This window comes from Eulemur rufifrons, chromosome 18 (assembly GCF_041146395.1).
Source record: "Eulemur rufifrons isolate Redbay chromosome 18, OSU_ERuf_1, whole genome shotgun sequence".
Lineage (NCBI taxonomy): Eukaryota > Metazoa > Chordata > Mammalia > Primates > Lemuridae > Eulemur > Eulemur rufifrons.
The window spans coordinates 20,627,111-20,651,107 of NC_091000.1; the positions used below are offsets into that span (position 1 = coordinate 20,627,111).

A 23,997-nucleotide genomic window follows, 5' to 3' on the forward strand; every position below is an offset into this window, starting at 1 on the left:
GACTTCAACTTGATTTGAAGCTCAAAAATCTTCTTTTAGTGACAAATACTAAATATTGAAGGGATGATTAGAAATTAGAAAATCGTAATTTAATGGCCACTTTCATGTAACAATGGATGAAAGCAAGGATCATCAATGGATGCTAAAACAACTGGTTGAAAGATTATTGAGGACAGGATAGTCAAAGGGTCTCAAACTATCACCTCACTGTCTACTTACGAATCATAAAATGGAACATGAGTCTTTATAATTGAGAGATATAGCAGCCACCCTCTTAACAAATGGTCAAGCTTGGCATTCCCAATAGTGGGATGGCCTGGTATCCTGTACTTCATGATATTGGGATGTTCTCCACATAACCCATGTGACATTCTAGTTGGAAATGTTTGACTAGGATCTATTCAGAAATAAACAGTTCATAAATCCAGAATATGAGATGCTCTGTGGAAAAACTGACATAGACTATGCAAAGGATTCAGTGGTGACAAGAACAGAGAAAAGGTCAGGGAACAGTTTTACGTTGAGGGAATCTAAAAAGACGTAACAACCAGTACATGATTGTCTCCTGTATTTTTTTCCTCTTTTTTTAAAGAATATAAAGTACATTTTTGGAACAAATGGAAAAACTTGAGTATAAACTGTATGTTGCATTATATTCTTGAATTAGTATTGCATTTCTGTTTGTAGTAACAGTAATGGAGTTGTGTAAAAGAATTTCTTTGTTCTTGGGAGATGGAGACCACAATAAAGTTAATTGTCACAATGGGTTAAATGTCACAATGTCTGCAATCTACTTTTGGGTAGCTTGGCAAAATAGGTGTGGGAATATGTGTGTATGTGTGTACAGAAAGAGATTTGAGCAGTCTGGAAAAAGTTAACAGTGACAGGATATATAGACGTTCATTGCACTGTTTCTTCAACTTTTCTATGGATTTGAAATCTTTCAAAACAAAAAATTTCATTTCTTCCTTTTTAATTCAAAAAGTATAATTTTGGTGAAGAAATTTATCTTTCTTCCTTGTTGGACAGAATAGAAACATAGGAGAATATAATTATCCTTCAATCAAGTTATCATATTTATTACATTTTCTTAACTTCGATGATTCAAATATGTCACACGGCTATGACTGAAGTTCCATAGGCTTGTTTCCTGATCACCTGGCTATAAAAAAGGAATGCTGCACTTCCAAGGTAATTTGTTTAACTTTTTTGATTCCTTTCTATTTTCACTGCTGTATTCTATTAGTTTCCCATTTGAGATTCTCCTTCAAGTAGAATTGTAGTGCTGTAGAGTTTTATATTGCTCAACATTATACCCCAAGTAAAACACCCCAAACTGAAATACCCCAAATAATAACATGTTTATCAAACTTGTAAGTGACTTAAAAAGTAGGAGGCATACACAATATACTGGAGTGAATTGATCACCAAAGTAAGATACATAAAATTTTGCAGGAATAAATTAAAAAGTGCCATATTTAGGTTCAATAGATCTAGTACAAGACAAGATCCAGTACAAGGAGACATGGGTAGGTAGCAGTACTATATTTGCAAAAAAGAACTCTGGATTTACTAAGGGGAAAAATAAAATGACACTTTTACCAAAGGAAGCATCTGTGAACTATTGAGCAAAAAAGAATCCATATTCAAAGAAGACAAGAGAAAGAAGTGTTTGCTCACTGACAGAACAGTTTAATGATATAACAACTATAGAAATAAGAGACAGAAATAAACTGAAAATATTTTATAAATATATTCTCCATAAGGACAGAAGCTCTAGTAATATTTGTTTTACAGAGACTAAGCTAAAGTTGCGAAGAAAATTTGAAAGCACTGGTAACATTGGGTTAGCAAACTATAGTCTACAGGCCAAATCCAGACCACCACCTGTTTCTGTACGTCCTGTGAGCTAAGAATGGTTTATACAGATGCATATTTGTTATCACTTTGATGACAGAAAACATGAACTTTGAACTCCAATTAAGGAAAATGTCATTCCCTCCAAAATTCTATCCTTCTCAATAATAGACCTATATTGTTCTCATTTATTATTACAGTTTACATCTCATTACTAAAAATTTTGTGGCATTTGTTTTCTTATTATCTAAATATCTGTATAACATCCTTGATTATGGCTCTTGGCCTGAACAAGCCTAAAATGTTTACAATGTGGGCCTTTACAGAAAATGTTTGCCAACCCGTGTTCTCTTAATGCTTTAAAGAGGGAGTCAGTGGAAAATGCTTATGCCTTAGGAGGAACCTAGTCCCATGAGACCAACAAATTATAACCAACCTTGTTAGTGAGGAAGCGTTGGTGGTGAGCTAGACTCATGTTTGCACAATATACTCAAAGTGAACAGGGCCTGCCAATTAGTTGTACATAAGTACAATTATGTTTTTAAAGATATATACTTATTGAATTATTTTCAAAATATTCCCTTTTTGTTTTTAAAATGCTAAATATAGAACCTCAATCAGAGTTATTGTTTATGAACAGGAACATCTGAATTTAGATAGACCCTAATGACCATCAATCACTTGGATGAAATCAAAGCTAAGAGTAAGAAAATTTCTCTTTAGGGCAGGATGACAGAATGTACCATTAAACCACCATAACTCAAAGATCCTGAGACCCATCTGAAAACAACTAATAACCAGGACTAAGAAAAAGAATTATGAGAAAACCAAGTGTCACAAAGTCTATGCATTCAAGTGTATGCACTTGACTAACAGGAGAGATCGTTAGCTCTGTCAGAATCTCCATGTTTTAAATACACACAATTTTATTAAGCATAGATACGTGGTTTTCAAACAAAGCCACAGCAAACTATGAATCTTAGGTGATTTGCAAGAGAAAAAAAGAAAGCCATAGCAAACAAGAAGCCCTAAAATAAAACTGGGTGAAGACAGTATGCTGCAAGCAACAAAAACAGCAACAAAAAGTCTGCCAGGAACAGAATAGGCAAAAAAAACTAAAAAGCAGACATAAATACTTAAAAAGTATAGCAGTGTAGAATAAATTTAGTACAGATGCAAATAGTCCCAAATGCCTCAATAGGCTCTGAGGACATCACTCTATTAAAATATATTTCAGCATTGATATTCATCTTAATGAACTCAAGATAAAATCAAGATAAAATTTCATTCTATATATTCTGTTTAGTAAATCAAGGACCAGAGAAATACATTTTCCAAAGGGTTTGAAATCAAAGTGGTTAAAATGATGATTTGGTGCTTAACAGGGTAAAAATTAACATGGTCATAGACAGGTAAATTTAACTATGTATTATTGGTTAATCTGCTTGATAAAATTATTATATGTTTCAAGAAAAATAATACTTAATTCTGTTTTCCTAAAGGCAAAAATATATACTTAATTGTGTAGTGAGACAAAGTGTAAACATTTCTGAATCACTGTCAATAAACTAGGATCAAAATACCCGGAATCATAAGGATCAAAATACTGAAACATTATTTCTTAAATGCTTGAAAATTAGTTTTTATTTGTACATTTGGCACAGGATAAAGGTGACCCCATTTTAGACACGTTTATTTACAAAGTATCAAGAAGTTATCAGGCCGGGTGAGGTGGCTCACGCCTGTAATCCTAGCACTCTGGGAGGCCGAGGCGGGCAGATTGTTTGAGCTCAGGAGTTCGAGACCAGCCTGAGCAAGAGGCAGACCCCGTCTCTACTAAAAATAGAAAGAAATTATATGGACAGCTAAAAATACATATAGAAAAATTAGCCGGGCATGGTGGCACATGCCTGTAGTCCCAGGTACTCGGGAGGCTGAGACAGGAGGATCGCTTGAGCCCAGGAGTTTGAGGTTGCTGTGAGCTAGGCTGATGCCATGGCACTCTAGCCAGGGCAACAGAGTGAGGCTCTGTCTCAAAAAAAAAAAAAGAAAAAAAAAAAAAGAAGAAGTTATCAGGCAATCAGGTAAGTAAATACTAAGACTGGTATCTCCAAGTATTGATTAAAATAATCATTTCGAAACTTTTGTGAAATGTGGAAAGTGATCAGCTATAGTTGATACAGAATGCAATGGCTTGGCTTCTCCAACATTGTTGCAGAGAAAGTCAGAGGCAGCTTGGGATTCTCCAGCACCATCGCCCGAACCAACCGGCTCACCGCACCGCACCACCGGACGCCCTTTCCCCACAGCTGGTGGTGAATTTCCCGGGCTTGAACGATCGGCTGCTGGCTCCCGCCGCCCTGGCACCCCTCTGGCAGTCAGGGTTCGGCTTTGTGTGCCTGACGCCCGGAAAGGAGTCAGTCTCAACAGCGCAGAACCGTGAAGGGTCCTTTCACCAGTATCTGCTCACCTGCTTCCGGATGTGCGGTTGCCTAAAAGTGGCTCCTGTTCGGCCTCCATCCCCAGGCTCGCGGTAGTTACAGCCCCGACAAGGCGGCTTGAGGCCAATTCTCGCGACACCTCCCATCCCGAGCGCCGTGAAGTTGTCAAAGTGGGCTTGCAAGTGCGCGTGCGCACCTGCGGCAAGAAGTGGGCGGAACGCCCTGAGGCCGCAGGCGGGGTTTCGCGGGAGGCCGGGCACACAGGGCGAAACAGGGTAAGGGGCGGGGCTCTGTGTCCTCCGCCGCTTCCCTCGCTCCCCGCCTCTCAGCCTGCGGGAGGTAGAGTCGAGTAGGGCTCGGGGGCGGGTCCAAACGGTCCAAACGGCAGGTCGTCCTGCCCTGGGCTCATCCTCCTTGCTCCGCTTTGCCGTCCGCTGCTCCTCGCTCCTCGTTTCCTGGGAAGGCTACGTTCGCTGCGGCTGGGGCTCGGACGAAAGTCGAGTCCCAGGAGCCCCGAGAGCGGCAGTTCTGGGAGGCCCGGCCTGCTCGACCGCAGGCGTCCTCCGGCTACCGGTAAGTAGCCAGCCCAGGCCGCGTGCCCCGCGCCTCTTAGCGCTCTGTGTACGTGCCGAGAGGCAGGAACTGAGGGCGCGGGGCTTGGCCGGAGATGCGCGGGGTCGGGACGCGTGGTGAGGCTGCGGGCGAGAGACTAGGCTGGCGTCTGGAACGCTCTCTGTCTGGCCGGGGTGAGATGGGGTGGCTGTCCCTTTACCCAGTGGAAGGTGGAGGTGGCCGCGAACTCGCCTTCTCTAGCTCGGCTAACTACGAAGGAGCCTTACCTGTAGTGCTTGTCAGGGCCGGGACTGAAGGGTCCGCTGCTTCTAACCTACTGGGCCCCGGAGCTGATCCTCACTGCCGCCAGCGTCTACTGGAGGTCTGAGTCTTGCAGAATGCCACTCAGCGGAGCCTGCAGTTCTAACCTGGGAGTTAGAAAAGGCACAGCACCTGATTAGGAATGGCCAGCTCCTTTCATCACAAGGAAGGTGACATTTTTAGAAAATATGTTCAGTTTTGTCCACTAGATTCTGATGCTGCTTCTTTCCTTGTGGTTACATATTAACATCTTATCCTTACAATTAGGCTTGTAGGCTATTTGGTGACGGTAGGCATTATGTGTTCCGTAAATTACCGTTTACTAGCGTTAAATAGATCTCCTGTGATTTCATTTGATCATAAGTATCTTACGAGATAGGTAGAGCAGACACATTTCTATTTTACCAAAAAGTAAGGTCCAGAGAAGTTAAACTAAGAATCATTTGTGGAAATGGCACCGTTGGGAGCCAAATTCAATTCTTTTCAACTAATATTTATGAGCACTTACGTTATGCTAGGTCTTATACTAGTTACATATGTGTGGTATATGCCATCACATCGGATCTTTGTCTCATTTGTGACTTTCTTGTTTGTAGCCAATCACTGGTAAACTTAAGGCAGACTTGAAATGTGTTTTCTTTTAGTTAAGAATTATCTTCTGAATCCAGACCTGATATTTTGTACTTGGATTCAGTCTTGCAAATTCATTTGTAAGCTCACAAAAACATGTCAGAGTCCTATAATTGGTTCCAAGAAGATATATAGGTATAAACTTTAGTATTTTCTTTCCATGATGTATTGTAGTCTTTTAACCCCTGGAGGCTAGCAGTGTATGGCACTTATGTAGTGGGCAGAGGAACTTTTAATTTTTACACTAAGCAGAATGGTTGCCAGATAAGTATATGTTAGATAAATGCTTATTTATTAATAATTACTTCATTTCATCCTTACAACAATCCTCTGAGGTGAGAATTGTCTCAAGTATACAAGATAATTGAAGGCAAGGAGATTAAGTAACTTGACTAGGGTCCTAGGGTAATACAACTAACAAACAACAGAGCTGGAATTCAAGAAACACAGGACTCCTGACTGTAAAGCCTGTGTTCTCTTTACCACCAGTCTTCCTGTGAAAAGAATGACAAGAAGAATCTTTCCCCATAGCTCTTTAAAAATATCAAAACAGGGGCCAGGCACAGTGGGTCACACTTGTAATCCTAGCACTTTGGGAGGATGAGGAAAGAGGATTGAGGCAGGAGGATCACTTCAGCCTACAAGTTCAAGACTAGCCTGGGCAATAGTGAGGTCTCATCTCTACAAAAAATAAAAAAAGAAAGTGGGGTGTGGTGGCGCATGCCTGTAGTCCTAGCTACTTGGGAGGCTAAGGCAGGAGGATGGCTTAAGCCCAGGGGTTTGAGGTTGCAGTGAGCTATGATGATGCCACTGCATTCCAGCCCCAGCAACAGAGCGAGACTCCGTCTCAAAAAATAAATAAATATATATATATCAAAACAGGTATTTAATTTTTATGTAAATGAAATAATTTGCTATTACATATTAGGCCAGGTATTATTTCCTGTTTATAGGTTAAGGTGGCTTACTCAAGGTCACTTAGCTAGTGGGAACCCTGGTCTTCTGACACTGCTTTTTTCCATTGCTATCTCCAAATGATGACTTCAGACCACAAAAGCACATGGAATGAGTACATGTACAGCTGGTGAAATCTAAATAAGCTCTGTGTATTGTACCAATGGAAAAAAAAAGAAAAAAAAGTGTTTCTTAGGAAAACATACACGTAGTATCCAAAGTAAACATATTTTTTTTAAAGCCCATGGAAAAGAAGAACTAAATTTAAAAAGAGATTAGATTATTTCCTCAGTGTTTCACACAAGGATATGAGACAGTCCATTTGTTGGATATCTTTACATGACTGCCCAGAATAGATGTCTACATCTCTCTCAAACAAACAAACTTCCTAATTCCTTACTTTTCTTTAGTGTAAGATTAAAAGGAATTAAATTTGTTGTGCTTAGGGTAGCAGATTTTAACAGAGGATATCTGAGGTATCTTTAGCTACTTAAACTTGATAAAAGTGATTTAACAGTGAAGTCACAAGATAAAAAATTTGGTCTTTCTTTTTGGTGGGGGATTAAGTTCTTATACGTAGTAGTATTTTTTAAAATTTCATTTATGCCTTTGGGATATATATCAACAATGTGAGGATAAAAGTCCAGAAAAAATTAGGGTTGTGTTGTTTAAATACTTAGATGCCAGAGTGATAGGAGATAAAAGTACTAGATGGCTTAATAGAGTGACACTTTAGCAATAGAGCTCATTTCTAGGAAAGACTTTTCATTCCTTGGCACTGTGCTAGAACTATTTTTGTTTCACTTTGTTTTTCCGTTTCACATTGGCTATATAAAAACATAGATGACAACTGTGTCAGTTTGGCTTGATACATACTGGAAACGTGGGTCCTGTTTCTGCAGAAGCTCATTGTTGTCAGTCCACCCTGATGTAGGGGCTTTAAGTATCCGGCATGCCTCCAGATGGTGCCTCCTTTTGGTAAATTGGAGTTATTTTTACTCTGGGCTTGGATTTCGTAGCAGCACTGGATATCCTGAACCAAACCTGCCCTACTTAGAAAGACCTTTGTGTTTAAAGGGTCCTAACAGAACCTGGTCTTTCAGGTTGTACTTGGGACTGAAATTGGATTTAAGAAGATCTGTATTACCCCAGAGCTAACTTTATAGTAGGATATATGTGTGTTTGATTTGCTGTCTGTTCCTCATTTGTAAACAACTGGCAGGTAAATATAGCAAGGAATATGCTGGCTCTAGATTTGGAATGCTGACTTTTGTGGCCTGTTACATGGGGAATTAAAGTGATTTGGGAAGATTTTCTAATGTAGGGTTGAATATTAGGAGTAACTAAACAATTCAGGCACATAATAAAATAGTACTTTACAAAATATTTGAAGTTAAGCACCTAGGAAGGTGTTTTCTTGATTTCCTTGCAACTTTCTACTTCTATATACTTTCTTTCTTTGGTTTTATCTACTACTGACCTAGAAGAATACTGAAGTTTAGAAACATGGAATATCTCATAAGGAGCATATTACCTTTCTTCCTACTATAAAATATGAATGTTGGATTTTTTATTTTGATTTTATTTACTATCATGGAATCTGTTTATTGCTGTTGATGCCATGGATGTTACAAAGGAAGATATTAACCCCAGTTCATTTCCTGCCACTGTCCAGAAAATAAATGGCCTATAATACTTGTGAAAGATAATGAAGTCCTGCATTATAATAACAGTCTACTGTTCTACTGCATTTTAATAAATATGCATGAAAGATCTATCAGTGCTATATATTTTAACAATTTCAGAAAGACTCAAGAAGTAAAATAAGTAAAATCATCATTCATCACCCAGAATTATCTTTTCTTATGCTATCTAACTCCCTCAACCCCCACATATATCTAAAGAGTTGGCCTCTTATTTAGAATATGTAACACTAGTCAGAATTTTGGTAATTGGGTGAAAAATAAACTATTTGATTTCTGTACCAAATGGGTATACTTCAATTCAATTCTGACACTAGCCCCCTAGAGTTAGTGCAGACTCCACAAGTTAAGGGTTCATTCCTTCAGACTCACTTCAGGGATCTCCAGGGCACTCACTTTTCTGACCAACGTGGCTACAGATTTAGGGGTTCCTAAGTCCCCTGTGGGTCAATAATTTGCTAGAATGACTCACAGAATTTAGGAAACTGCCGTACTTAAAATTATACCTTTATTAAGGCTACAACTCAAGAATAGCCCAATGAAGAGACACATGAGGCAAGATATGGGCATGAATGTGGAACTGCCATGGCCTCTTCCTGTGGAATCAGGGAACACTGCCTTCCTGACACCTCAAGGTGTTCATTAACCAGAAACCTCCACTGAGGCTTAGTGTTCAGAGTTTTTATTGGGATTTCATTACATAGGCATGATTGATTGAATGATTGGCCATGTGCATAAACTTAGTTTCCAGCTCCCTTCTTCTCTCTGGAGATAAGGATGGCCCAAAGTTCCAACTCTCTAGTCTTTCTGGTGACCAGCTCCAATCTTCAAACTTTCTGGGCCCACTGTGAGTCACCTCATTATCATAACAAAGATACTAAGGAAATTTCAAGGGTTTTAGGAGCTCCATGCCAGGAACTAAGGTCAAAGACCAGATATAGTCTTTATTATTCCACACTGACATATGCCCTTTAAGACAAAACTAGTCAAGTAATTTAAATATGTATTACTTATACTTACATGATTTTCCTATTGCATTGTAGTAGTAAATGCCAACCTGGGCAACATAGTGAAACTCTTCTGTACAAAAAAATAAGAAAAATTAACCAGGCTTGGTAGCAGATGCCTATAGTCCCAGCCACAGGAAGCTGAGGCCAGAGGATCACTTGAGCCCAGGAGTTCAAGTCTGCTGTGAACTATGATTGGGCCACTGTACTCCAGCCTGGGCAACAGAGCAAGACCCTGTCTCCAAAAAGAAAAAGAAAAAAAAAGGACACTTTCAAATATTTAAATTATGCAGTGGCTTTTTTTGAAGAGAAATTAGCCTTGAGTCCTGTTCTAATGAATAATGAACTACTTCTGCTAATGGAGAAGACTGTTAAGAGGAAAAGAAAGCATCAATTTCCTTCCTTCCAAAATTTTATAAGGAGACTATTAAATTAACCCCCAATTCTATTTTTTTCCTATTTTTTATTGTGAAAAAATACACTAATGAGATTTACCATCTTAATGGTTAAGACTACAGTTCAGTGGTATTAAGTACATTCATATTGTTGTGCAGTCATCACCACCATCCATCTCTAGTTTTCATCTTACAAAGCAAAACTTTATACCCATTAAACAATACCCAACCTCCCCATTTCCCCTTCTTTCCAATCCCTGGCAACCATCATTCTGCTTTCTATCTCTATGAATCTGACACTCTAGGTATCTCATATAAATGGAATCATAAAGTATTTGTCTTTTTATGACTGGCTTATTTCACTTAATATAATGCCCTCTGAGTTCATCCATGTTGTAGCATGTGCCAGAATTTCCTTCCATTTTATTACTAAATAATATTCCATTGTATGTGTATGCATGTGTGTAGATGTGTGTATAATATACACATATTTTGCTTATCCATTCATCTGTTGGTGGACACTTCAAGCCTCTTGGGGGTTGATCTCTACCCATACCTTTTTCCTTCCAGTTGTGCTCTACCGCCTCTTCCCATGGAGTCTCCTGAAGGTTCTGGCACCCTTCCTTCAGACCCTCATCCAATCCATGTTTGTCTGTCTGTTTGTTTTTCCTCTTTCATCTAAAATTTCTCCTTCTTACCGAGATGCTCTGGGTGGTGGTATCTCTGGTTCGCCATCTTGGAGCTCTCCGCCCCCCCCCCCCAAAATTTAACAAACATAAAGAATTGAATTTGTACCCTTATCCAGTGTATTGGGAAGTTCTAGTGGATGTTATGACATGGATTGGTTGATTATGTAAACATTTAATAAAGCTTGTAGAATGCATGTAAACCTAATTTTAATAGTTAATGGAATGGTAAAAAAGTTTTGGCTATAAATCTAATAAAGACTTAAAATCCTAACGCTATAGAATATATATTTATTTCTAGTTGGACATCTTGTTCGGCAGACCCTTTACACTGTTTCTGTATGACACATTTTTTCACATCTCCTTCTTTGTGTTTGCATATCTTCTGTCTGCCTTATTAGTCTCTAAAAACTCAGGTAAAATTTTGATTTTTCTATGAGGCCTTTCTTGTTCCTTGCCAGCACCTTTAACTGTAACCATCACATCACATAAATGCCACTATTGTTCACTTTGTAAAAATGAATCAAGTTATGATTTGCACACTTTTTTGGGGGGAGGGGACAGAGTCTGGCTCTTTCACCCTGGCTGGAGTGCAGTGGCATCAGCCTAGCTCACTGCAACCCCAAACTTCTGGGCTCAAGTGATCCTCCTGCCTCAGCCTCCCGAGTAGCTGAGACTACAGGCATGTGCCACCACACCTGGCTAATTTTTTTCTATTTTAGTTCCCAGCTTATTTTTTTCTATTTTTAGTAGAGATGGGGTCTCACTCTTGCTCAGGCTGGTCTCAAACTCCTGACCTCAAACAATCCTCCTGCCTCGGCTTCCCAGAGTGCTAGGATGTTTTAGAAGAATTTTCAAATATTTTTTTCAAAGTAGCAAATAAATGAGTGTGTATAAATTTTTCAAATTTCTTTTTGTTTATGTCCTCTTTTAAATGGCATTGATTTTCCTTCTATAAACTATAATAAATTGAAATAAAATCTGTAGAATTCTTTATGATTGATATTTGATAGATTGGTTCATTCAACAATATTGATGTACTATTATTGCTGCAGTACAATGATAATATCTTGATACAATAATGGTGGCAGAAGCTGTGTGTGGAATCCTCATGGAATTTGTTCACACTTAATGGTACTTTAGAACTAGTCTTCAAAAACCTTAAAGGAAATCATCTTTTAGACCTTTTTAAAATTAATAGTCTTTATTATTTATAATAGTTTTAAGTTTACAGAAAACTTGAGCAGTTAATACAGAGTTCCCACATACCCCTTTTCACATTTACTCCACAGTTTCCCCTATTATTAACATTTGTGGTACATTTGTTACCATTGATGAACTCAATGTTAATAAATTATGATTAACTAAAGTCTAATTTATATTAGGGTTAATTCTTTATGTTGTATAGTTCTGTGGGTTTTGACAAATGCATAATGCTAAGTATTTACAATCACAGTGTGATACAGAATAGTTTCACTACCCTAAAAGTCCTCCGTGCTTTACCTATTCATCCCACCTCCCTTCTCCTTGAACCTCTGACAACCACTGGTCTTTTTACTGTCTCCATAGTTTTGCCTTTCCCAGAATGTTATATATTAATAATTGGAATTATACTGCATTTAGCATTTTCAGACTGTCTTCTTCCCCTAAGCAATATGCATTTTAGGTTCCTCCATGTCTTTTGGTGGTTTGATGGCTCATTTCTTTTTTTCTTTTAGACACAAGGCCTCACTATGTTGCCCAGGCTGGACTCAAACTCCTGGGCTCAAGCAATCTTCTTTGCCTCTGAGTAGTTGGGACTACAGCCGTGCACCACCACACCTGGCTTAGCTTTTCTTTTTATCTCCTAATAATATTCCATTGTGTGGATATACCAGTTTGTTTATCTATTTACCTAACTGAAGGATTCCTGTTTGCTTCTAGTTTTCAGCAATTATGAATAAAGCTGCCATAAACATTCCTGTGCAGGTTTTTGAGTGGATATAAGCTTTCACCTCATTTGGGCAAATACCTAGTAGTGTGATTGTTAGATTGTGTGGTAAGACTATGTTTAGCATTGTAAGAAACTGCTAAACTGTTTTCCAAGGTCACTGTGCCATTTTGCATTACTACCAGCAATGAATGAGAGAGTTTCTGTTGCTCCACGTCTTCACCAGTATTTGGTATTATCAGTTTTTTTAGATTTTTGTCATTTTAATAGGCATGTTGTAGTATCTCGTTGTTTTAATTTGCAATTACCTAAAGACATAAGATAATGAACATTTTTCAAATGCTTATTTGTCATCTGTGTATCTTTGGTGAGATCAGATCTTTTGCTTATTTTTTTTTTAATGGGATTTGCTTTCTTATTGTTTAAGAATCTTTGTATATTTTGGATACAAGTCCTTTATCACATGTATTTTGCAAATATTTTCTCACAGTCTTTGGCTCATCTTTTTATTTTCTTAATGGAGCTCATCTTTACTGAGTGTTGAATCATTAAAGTCTTGGAATATTTGCTGTATTTTCTCTGAGTCTTTTCTGTATTCTGAAAGTTTATAGTTCTGCTTTTTACATTTAGCTCTCTAATCATATGGAATTTTTGTGTATTTTGTATAAGGTGTAAGGATTTAATTTTTTTTCACATGGATAACCACTTGCCTTGGTACCTTTTACTGAACTTAGTAATAACTAGTAAATTATAATACTTTTTGACTCTTGGATTTTCTATGTAATAGTCATATCCTTTGTATGTAATGACAAGTTTTCTCCCCCCATGTGTTTTTTTAAGAGATGGGGTCTTACCATGCTACTCAGTCTGCCCTCAAACTCCTGGCACAAGCAATCCTCCTGCCTCAGCCTCCCAAGTAGCTAGGATTACAGGCATGCGCCACCATACCCGGTTTCCTGTTTCTAATCTTTAAGCCTCTTTGTTGTTATTTTTTGTCTGCTTAGGATATCCTGTACTATTTTAGAATGGAAATGACAATAGCAGACATTCTTATTCCTCACTTTAAAGGGAATGTGTCTAAAGTTTTATCATTAAATATGATTTTTTGTATATATAAAAAATATATATGTAAAATTTAATATATAATTTAAAGAGGTTTATTCTGAGCGGAATGTGTGTAACCTACAGCCCAGAGCACATGGCCTCAAGAGGTCCTGAGAAAATGTGCCCAAATATGATGTTATCCTCTATAAAGTTAAGGGTGTTTCCTTATATTCCTAGGGTTTTTTCCTTTATGATTAGTTCTGGATGCTGTATTTTTTTGAATATTCTCTCTCTCTTTTTTTTTATATGTCTGAGATTTGTCTTTTTTCTTACTTAGTTAAGGTAGTAAGTTACATTTTTGCTATAAACCCATCTGAAATGTCTATTATTATTGTTCTTAAAGAATTATTTTGGGTTCTCATTGAATTTCTTTGTTTATTTTCTATTTTATAAATTACTGCAAAAGGATTGGTAATGATCATTGAATACTGCTATCTCTAGGACTAAGAATATGAATATAAATACTAACAATATAGAATTGATATAATTTACAAGAGTTAGAAGCATAACAGAGAGAGAAGATGGAAAGTAGTGAAGCGCACAGATTTCCTCAACTTTCAGTCGGGAGTGTCAGAGATTTACCCAAGGTTACACAGCTAGTGGAAAACAGAGCTAAGATTCAATCTCATCTTTTCAAATTAAATAGTATAGCTTTGACATGTGAGCAAAACCTGATTCAGGTTCAGGTTTTACTCTATTTAGATAAATGGAAAAATGGAAATTTGCATTTCCATCAGTTGAGTGAAAAAATGGAGGTAGATATTTAAAAGTCTTTAGAAATATCTGAGAAAAATAGATAAATGGTGTACAAGTAGTAGCAGCGATTCATTATTTTTCATTCACAGTAGCATAGTGGGTAAGCAGTGTAGTATAGTAGTTAGGTCTTGAGCTGTGTGCCTGGGATTGAATATTAGCTCCGTTTCCCACTAGCTGTGTGACCTAGTATAAATCATCCATCCTCTCTGTGCCTCATTTTTCTTGTGTGTATCACTGGGATAATAGATCTTTCCTCAAAGTTGTTGGCAGGTTTAAATGAGAGAGAGGAAGAGGGAGTATAGATATGTGTTTGCACTCTTTAAAATAGTGTCTGGCAGATAATATAGTACTTTATAAATATTATCCCCCTACTATTGTTATCCAACAAATATTGAGTACTTATGTCAGTCACTGTATTGAGTATGGGAAGATCCTACCTTAGAGTAATTCACAATTTAGTGGAGCTCAGGGCTGTACATCTTCTCTACTTTCAGCTCGGTTCTTTTTTTCCTAAATCTTGTATCTTGTTGCCAAAGGAAGAAATTCAAGGATTTACTGTCTTTAATTTTACCTGATATTCAAAGAAATGGTTAGAAAATTGACCTGCCACCTTGATAAAAAATAAAATATTTTAAAGTCATTTTAAATTTTGTTTTCACAGATGCTTGTTCGCTACTAATGGGTGTAAGCAAATTAGATATTATATATCGGAGACTTCTCCTCACAAAACTTTTTATCAGAGGATGGGGAAGGCCAGAAGATCTCAAAAGGTAAGTATTTTTTTCCTAAACACTTTTCCAGAATTTGTTTTTAGTAAATATCAAAGTTTTATTTCAGTTATAACATCCTCTACTCTCAAATATAGAGTGTCCAGAAAATTAAACATTAAACTATATAAAAAAAATTTTTTTCCTTTAGTATTTTTAGTTATTTTTCTTAATTTTTAGCCCATGTCATCATAAATTAGACTACTATAAAAATTCAGGTTTTAAAATAAAGAGCTCTCAGAAACATAAACTATATTTTAAACTTCAATATTATTAAGTTGATTACAGTTGTATGTAGTTTCCAGGGATTTTGAGTTTTCTTGGGTAACCTGAATTTGTAATGACTATAAAACTGGAATACACTGTAGCTCATAGAAAAATCTAGATTTAAGAAAATGAATTTTCAGGATTGGTACCTTTGGGTCTTTTATATTATGTTAATTACTTTCTGAACAATGTTGTTTCTCACAGTTTTCTGAGAAAAATGTGCAGTTTGACAAAAACCAACAACCTAATCTTTTTCTTTAATCATCACAATTAAGTTTTATTAATAATATGGCTTATGAACTGAATTTGCTAATTTTTAATTACTATTCATCATTCTCGATTATAATGGGTATAATAGGTGGTATAAAAGGTGAATTTTTTTCCTTTTTGTCTTCTTTCCCATCATAGACTCTTTGAATTCAGAAAGGTGATTGGAAATCGAGAAAGATGCCAGAATCTGGTTTCAAAGGATTATCCTGTATACATTGATAAGGTATTCAAATGAAAGAAATACAATTGTAGATATTCTAGTTTAACATAAATATGTTGGGGTATAACAACAATAAATACTAAAGGATGAGTGCAGTATGGATTTTTCATTTAATAGTTAAAGAATGCTATCTGTACCCTAACTGGGTGTTTTTAATAACTATATTCATGTATATTTGGGACTGTATATTTAGTACTTGCCTAAATATAGGAAAGTATTTAGGCTGGATCTTTCTGAGTCTCAGTTTATATCTTTAGGCATAAGAGGTTTAAGTAAATAATTCAACATTATAGAAGACTAGTAGGTGTTAAAGGGGAGTAATCTAGGCCGGGCGCGGTGGCTCATGCCTGTAATCCTAGCACTCTGGGAGGCCAAGGAGGGTGGATCACTCGAGGTCAGGAGTTCGAGACCAGCCTGAGCAAGAGCGAGACCCTGTCTCTACTAAAAATAGAAAGAAATGATCTGGCCAACTAAAAATATACATAGAAAAAATTAGCCACGTCTGGTGGCGCATGCCTGTAGTCCCAGCTACTCGGGAGGCTGAGGCAGAAGGATCGCTTAAGCCCAGGAGTTTGAGGTTGCTGTGAGCTAGGCTGATGCCATGGCACTCTAGCCCAGGCAACAGAGTGAGACTCTGTCTCAAAAAAAAAGAAAAAGTGGGGGGAGTAATCTAGTTGGAAAATCAACACATAAGGAGTTATTAGCAAAAAATTGTTAACACCAGGGAAAATGTTATCAGATATAGTTAATTGCTGAGAAAATGGTAGAAAGAAAATGCCATAAAATTAGAGAAGATAAAATGTTTTTTTAATTTTTTGTTTTGTTTTATTTTGTTTTTTGAGACAGTGTGTTGCTCTGTCACCCCAGGTAGAGTACAGTGGCATCATCATAGCTCACTGCAGCCTCCAACTCCTGGGCTCCAGCCATCCTTCTGCCTCAGCATCCTGAGTAGCTGGGACTAGAGGCGCACGCCACAATGCCCAGCTAATGTTTCTATTTTTTGTAGAGAAGGGGATCTCGCTCTTGCTCAGGCTGGTCTCTGACTCTTGGCCTCAAATGATCCTCCTGCCTCGGCCTCCCAAAGTGCTAGTATTACAGGCGTGAGCCACCTCACCTGGCCTTTAATTGTTTTTTTTTTTTAAGCAGCCAACTGATTTTCTGTAAAATATTTCTAGGTTTATGTAATCGGATACTTTGAGGTACTGTTGGAGAGGGGATAAAATGGTTGGGCTTCACACATACCTCATTTTTCTTCAACCAAAGTAACTCTACTTGTATCTTTTATGTATTGCATATTTTTAGATTTCTTTTTTTAAAATAGTTCCACTGCTAAAACCAAAATTTTATAAATTGAGAATCCTTCCTTTATATCATAGTTGTTCCCTCTGTATCTTTTGGATTTAGAACATTTCTCTCTAACTCTCAAATTTTGCTAAATATTTCTATATTCTCTATTTTTTTCTATTAAAAAATTATAGGCTTAAAAGAAACAAATTTAAAGCATACCAAGTAAAAATCAAAAGTTTCCCTTAGGCCAGGCGCGGTGGCTCACACCTGTAATGCTAGCACTCTGGAAGGCCGAAGAGGGAGGATCACTCGAGGTCAGGAGTTTGAGACCAGCCTGAGCAAGAGCAAGACCCTCGTTTCTACTAAAAAATATAAAGAAATTATTTGGACAGCTAAAAATATATATATAGAAAAAATTAGCCGGGCATGGTGGCGCATGCCCGTAGTCCCAGCTACTCGGGAGGCTGAGGCAGAAGGACTGCTTGAGCCCAGGAGTTTAAGGTTGCTGTGAGCTGGTCTGACGCCATGGTACTCTAGCCCGGGCAACAGAGTGAGACTCTGTCTCAAAAAAAAAAAAAGTTTCCCTTAATCTCTGCTACTTTCTACCACCTAAGTCCATCTCCCTCCCAAAGGGGAATTACTGTTAAGAAGTTTTTAAAAATTGAGATATAATTCACATATCATAAAATTTATCCTTTTAAAGTGTACAGTTGAGTGGTTTTTTAATTATATCACCAAGGTGTGCAACCATCTCCCTTGTCACTGTTTAATTCCAGAACATTTGCATAGTCCTAAAAAGAAACCATGTACCCATTTGCTGTCATTTTTTATTGCCCCTGCCCCCATCTGCTGGCAGTCACTAATCTGCTTTCTGTATGTATGGATTTGCCTATTCTGGACATTTCGTATAAATGGAATCATATGTGACCTTTTGTGTCTGGCTTTTTCACTTAGCATGTTTTCAAGGTTTATTCGTGTTGTATCATATATCAGTACTTCATCCCTTTTTTAAAAAAACAACATGAGGCATTCAATAAAAACTTCATTCTTTCCTATGGCTAAATAATATCCCATTGTTATGATGTACCACATTTTGTTTATGCATTCATAAGTTGATGGACATTTGGATTGTTTCCAATTTTTGGCTAATATAAACAATTCTACTGTGAACATTTGTGTACAAGTTTTTGTGTGAACATATGTATGTTTTCAGTTCTCTTGTGTGTATACTGAAGAGTTTAATTGTTGGGGAGTGTTCTAATTCACCATGTTTTTGGCAATACTTGTATTTGTCCAAGCCATCTTGGTGGGTGTAAATGTATTTCATTGTGGTTTTGACTACCATTTCACTAATGACAATGAGGCTGAACATCTTTTCATGTGCTTATTGGCCATTTGTATATCTTCTTTGGAGAAATGTCTTTTCATATCATTTGCTTATTTTTAAATTGAGTTATTCATCTTTTTATTGTTGAGTTGTAGCTTGCTTAATTTTAAAATCTCTAATATATATATTATGATGTATAGGTCTAAAATTCTTTTTTCTCACCAAATTTCCAGCTATCCAAACACTATTTGTTGAATTATTATTCTCTTCCACATTAGTTTGTTCTTCCTCCTTTATTAAATAATTTATTAGTTTGTGCTGCTCCTTTATCAAATAACTCATTCTTCTAAAGTATATAAGAAAACTTTAAACCTATACTAATAAGCATAAAAAAGACTAAAATGGAAAGACTTTTGGATTAAAAATCTAATAATCTGAAGCATTAATGCTCCTTAAGCATTTCTTAAAATGCAATAAAATTCCAATTAACATATTCAATTTAGAACTTAGATCCATAAAAGCATCCTCAAATTATTTGAGGAAGATATATGAGAGGACAAGCAGATGAGGAATACTCTGAAAAGGAAGAGTGATAAAGAAAGACTAGTTTAGTCATATATCAATGAGTATTACAAAGCTGAAGTTATCACCACAGCGTGATATTGGCACAGAAATAAAAGATAGGCTAATAAGACCTAATAAAGGATTGAAAATTACTTGCAGAAGTTTATGGAAATTTAGTATATGATTAAAGTAGTATTTTAAGTCAGTTGCAAAAAAATGTGGATTACTTAATAAATGACATTTGCACAACTGGCTAGAATTTGTGTTTTTTTTAAAAAGCTGGATGTATACAGCAGCCACAGATAATGGTTTTCTGTTTCTGATTTTAATGAACATATTTGGTAATTTACTATTACTTTAATTTTGACTATTGGCCTGAAATAGATTTTTTTTAAAAATAATTATTTAAGGGGAAAGTAAGTATAGTGTTAAATGTTAGCAAATGCTGTTTTTTGTTATATAAATGTAGAAATCACATTTTTTCTTATTTACTATGTTGATGTGACTCATTATATCAATGGATTGCCTGATATTGAACCACTGTAACATATTTGATGTCAACTCTTATTTGGCTATAGTAAATCATTCCTATGATTATTTTTACATTGTTGAATGTTATTGAATTCTTTTAACTAGTATTTTGAGTTGTTGCATGTCAATCAATGTATGAATAAGACATATTTATAGTTTATTTTCCCAACTAAATTGTGGTAAAAGATGTCAAAAGAAACGAATGTGGGTAGGAACTGTGTTTTTTTCTTTACTTTTCTTTTTTTTTTTTTTTTTTTTTTTTTAATAGAGACAGGGTCTTGCTGTTGCTCAGGCTGGTCTCGAACTCCTGAGCTCAAGCTGTCCTCCTGCCTCGGCCTCCCAGAGTGCTAGGATTACAGGCATGAGCCACGGCGCCCAACCTTGGAACCGTGTTTTTAAGGAGCACTGGTGGGGATGAAGTGGGGTGGGGGACAAAAAAGGATACATTAGTAGTCACTGAAAAAAAGTTTTTAATTGAATAGAACTTTTTATTAGAAAAACATCCATGATAGACCAAGATATCTTAGTCTGCTTGCATACATCTTAGTTTTGATTTTCTTTTAGATTGAAGAGCAGTCAGACTGTAAGATCCTAGATGGACACTTTGTTTCCCCCATGGCCCATTATGTGCCTGATATCATGCCAATTGAATCTGTTATTGCAAGGTAAGAATTTTTGTCCAGAAAGTTAAACTATTAAGTCATTTATGTTCATTAAAATTATAATATCATGTTCAACACCATGTTACTTCAGATTACTCAGGAGTAACAAGGCAGGTCTAAATTACTGAAAAGGATGAATTAGAAGGTATTTTAATTCTTCTAAGGACAAAAGTAGTATATGTACAAGGATGTTCATTGAAGCACTGTATATTGTTGCAAAAAATGGGTAATGCCTAAATGTTCAACAATAAGGGATTAATTCATTATCCATACTGTGGATACTGTTATTGACATGGAAATATGGTCACAATATGTGAAAGTTTAAGAAAATAATACAAATGATTTAGTTCAATTTCTCTAAACACATAAGCATGCACACATAGTCACACAGAAAAGTTTCCAAAGGATATATATGAATGTGCCAGTCATGTATATCTCTGAGTGAAGAGATTTTGGCTTCTAAAATTTCAGTATTAAATTTTTAAAATGTATGTGTGTTGCTTTTGTAATAGGAAGAAAAAGATATTTTTAATTGAAGAAACTAAAGAACATGTAGTAACTCAGACTAAACAGACCTACATAGTTTTACTAAGTAAATCTCCTCAGGATGATTTGTAATTAGCATATCAGTTTGTGCATGTAAATGGATAGTCTAAAATACCTGAAGTTCTTAGGTAGATAACTATACAATAGTTGAAACTTGGCTTTTTTGGATCTTCTTTATACCATTAATTTGCTTTGTTGACATGTTCATCACAGATAGTACAGGAGTTAATTTTAGCCCAATCTTGTTAATGGGTTTTTAAAATTATTTTTAATTCTAAATCAATTAGTATATTTTTACTGCGTAATTTATTTTGATGAAATACTATAAACTCCCAAGTGATGTACTTTGACATCCATTTTTTTCTTCCTTTACCCCCTATAATTTTTGGACAGCAGTTTATCTCATTGCATTAAAATATTAGGATGTACAAATAAGAAAGAAAAAAAGTATTGCAAGGAGGGATAACTGCTATTTTCTGTATATTCTTCTAGTCTTTTTCCTATGTGTGCGCATAAAACTGTGCTTATTCTCTCTTTCTTTTGATCTAAATAATCAGTGAATATGTAGTCTATTATCATGTTAATGTTGCTTATATTCCATACCTTGGCTCTACCATGATTTACTAATTCCTTATGGTGGACATTTAAATTGCATTGTTTTTCACTATTCTAAACAACATCACAATGAACATCCTTGTATACTTCTCTTTGCCTACTTCTCTGATTATTCTCTAGCCAAAAGTTGCTAAATGTAGAATTTCTGGATTTATTAGATTTGCACGTCAGACAAGACCATAGGATACAAGGAAAAAATAACAAAAGAAAAAAAAATTTGCACAGATTTTAAACTTTTGATCATATTTTATATAAGTAGGAAAAGTGTTAATAATGCTATGCTAAGTTTAGATTAATTCACAAGGAGAAACCTATTTGTCCTGTCATTTGGTTGATTGCTCGTGATTCTGTCTCTTTTTCACAGTTTCTGTTTTTATTGAGGTAGAAAAAATATACTAGACAAATGACATAAGGGAACTCAAGTATTCTTTTTCCTTAGTGTTTTAAGACTGCTTAATATCTGTCTGTAGTGACAGGATAGATAGACCACAGACTCTGGATTTCCCTATGTAATGTGAAGTCATAAATTGTCATGTATCCTGCAGAATCCCATATTGCAAATGTATTTATGTCAAAATTCCAAATGAACTATAATATATATCTAATTTTTTTATTTAACAAGCAGTACAAAAGCAATCCATGTAACCAAAATATTTGTACCCCTGTAATATTCTGAAAAAAACATATACTTTTTAAATTATGGACGTAATACTTGTGTATCTTTACAGGGTACATGTGATGTTTTGATACCTGCATACAATGTGAATTAATCAAATCAGGGTAATTGGGGTATCCATCACCTCAGGCATTTATCGTTTCTTTGTATTAGGAACATTCCAATTCCACTCTTAGTTATTTTAAAGTATACCCTAACTCATTGTTGATTATAGTCATTAGGTCATTAAATAAGAAATGTTCAGTTTCAAATCAAAAGTGTAGTTTATTATATCTCAAACAAGAAGCAATACAATTAATCAAAGTGTGTGCCTAAACTATAAACACAGTTTTGCCATCTTAATGGTAGCTTGCTTATGCCAACAGCAAAGAAGCCTGGAGAGCAAGTGGTGATGAAATCTCAAAAGGCATTTTCCATAGCTTGTTGAGAATTGAATATTTTTCCTCACAAGAAGTGATCCAAAGCCTGGAAGAAATGGTAGTCAGTTGGTGCAGGATCTGGTGAATATGGTGGATAACAGTTTCCAAGTCCAGCGTCTGTAGTTTTAGCCGTGTTGTTTTTTGCAACATGTGGTCTTGCAAGAAGATTGGCCTGTCTCTATTGACCAATCTTGGCTGCTTAATTGCAAGCATCCTCATCATTTCATCTCATTGGTTGTAGCAGACATCCACTGTAATCGACTGACAGGTTTCATGAAGCTGTAGTGTATAACACCAGCGCGGGACCACCAAACAGACACCATTAGCTTTTTTTGATGAATATTCGGTTTTGGACTGTGCTTTGGCACTTCACCTTTATCCAACCATTGTGCCCAATGCTTGCAATTGCCAAAAAGAGTCCATATTTTATCACACATAATACAGTGTAGAAATGGTTTGCCTTTATGTCATGACAGCAAAGAAAGGCAAGTTTCAAGATGATTTCTCTTCTGATACTTGTTTAATTCATGTGGTACCTATCTATCCAACTTCTTTACCTTGCTGATTTGTTTCAAACCGTCCAATATTGTTGGAATAATAATGTCAAACCTTGCTGCTAATTCACTTGTAGGTTGAGATGGATTCACTTCCCCTACAGCTTTCAGCTCATCATTTTCCACCTTGTTCTCAGGTCACCTACATGATTCGTTTTCAAAATTAAAATCACTAAAACAGAACTCAAAATCATCGACATACTGTGCATTCATTAGCCATATCCTTCCCAAACACTTTTTTGATATTTTGAGCTGTCTGCACTGAATTGGTTCCATGAAGGAACTCATATTAAAAAAACAACACAAATTTCTGACTTACCCATAGTTTCAGAAAAAATACTCTAAAAAAAATTTTGAAAGCTTAATAACAAGTCAAAACATGCATTTGGAAGAATGAGAATGTACCTTCACAATAAAAAAAAAGCAAGTGTCAAAGTGAAATGTCAGACATATCAACTGTCAGTACTTAAGGAAATTGGACCTTCCATACTTAATAACCTAATACTTTTTTGTACTATCAAATATTGTTCATTCTATCTAATTCATATTTTTGCACCCATTAACCATCCTCGCTTTATCCCCTTCTCCCTGGTACCCTTCCCTGCCTCTGGTAGTTGTCATTCTATTCTCTGTCTCCATGAGATCAATTGTTTTTAATGTCTAACTCCCAAATATGAGTGAGAACATGTGAGATTTTTCTTTCTATGCTTGGCTTATTTCACTTAACATAATTGAACTATAATATTTCAAAACATAGCATTAATTTGAGCAACTTTCAATAATTTTATGCTAACATGACATAATTTAGTATTAAAATTTACCCAAGATTGAATTCCAATAAAAGCTAAGGAAAATTTAATATTTATCTTCTGGTGAAATATTAATATTCTTACAGGGTTAGTTTATTTATAAGTCTTCTATAATGATTTCATTTTTTTCAGTGTCAGGTCAAAAAT

At 36.0% G+C, this 23,997-nt stretch overlaps 2 protein-coding genes across 8 annotated transcripts in view; one reads left to right on the plus strand and one right to left on the minus strand.

Moving 5' to 3' along the window:
* The window catches only part of MFSD8 (major facilitator superfamily domain containing 8), a 28,050-nt gene extending 23,625 nt beyond the window's left edge, over positions 1-4,425 (minus strand). For all 7 annotated transcript variants that reach the window (XM_069493694.1, XM_069493691.1, XM_069493693.1 and 4 more), the window contains exon 1: positions 4,328-4,425. In XM_069493694.1, coding sequence (XP_069349795.1) covers positions 4,328-4,377 — 50 coding nt within the window. In that variant the 5' untranslated portion in view covers positions 4,378-4,425. The remainder of the gene's footprint in view (positions 1-4,327) is intronic.
* Positions 4,426-4,691: 266 nt separating this feature from the next.
* ABHD18 (abhydrolase domain containing 18) overlaps positions 4,692-23,997 on the plus strand; it is a 39,036-nt gene continuing 19,730 nt past the window's right edge. The window contains exons 1-4 of the mRNA XM_069493142.1: positions 4,692-4,871; positions 14,998-15,106; positions 15,779-15,863; positions 20,134-20,234. Of these exons, the coding sequence (XP_069349243.1) occupies positions 15,015-15,106; positions 15,779-15,863; positions 20,134-20,234 (278 nt within the window). The 5' untranslated portion in view covers positions 4,692-4,871; positions 14,998-15,014. The remainder of the gene's footprint in view (positions 4,872-14,997; positions 15,107-15,778; positions 15,864-20,133; positions 20,235-23,997) is intronic.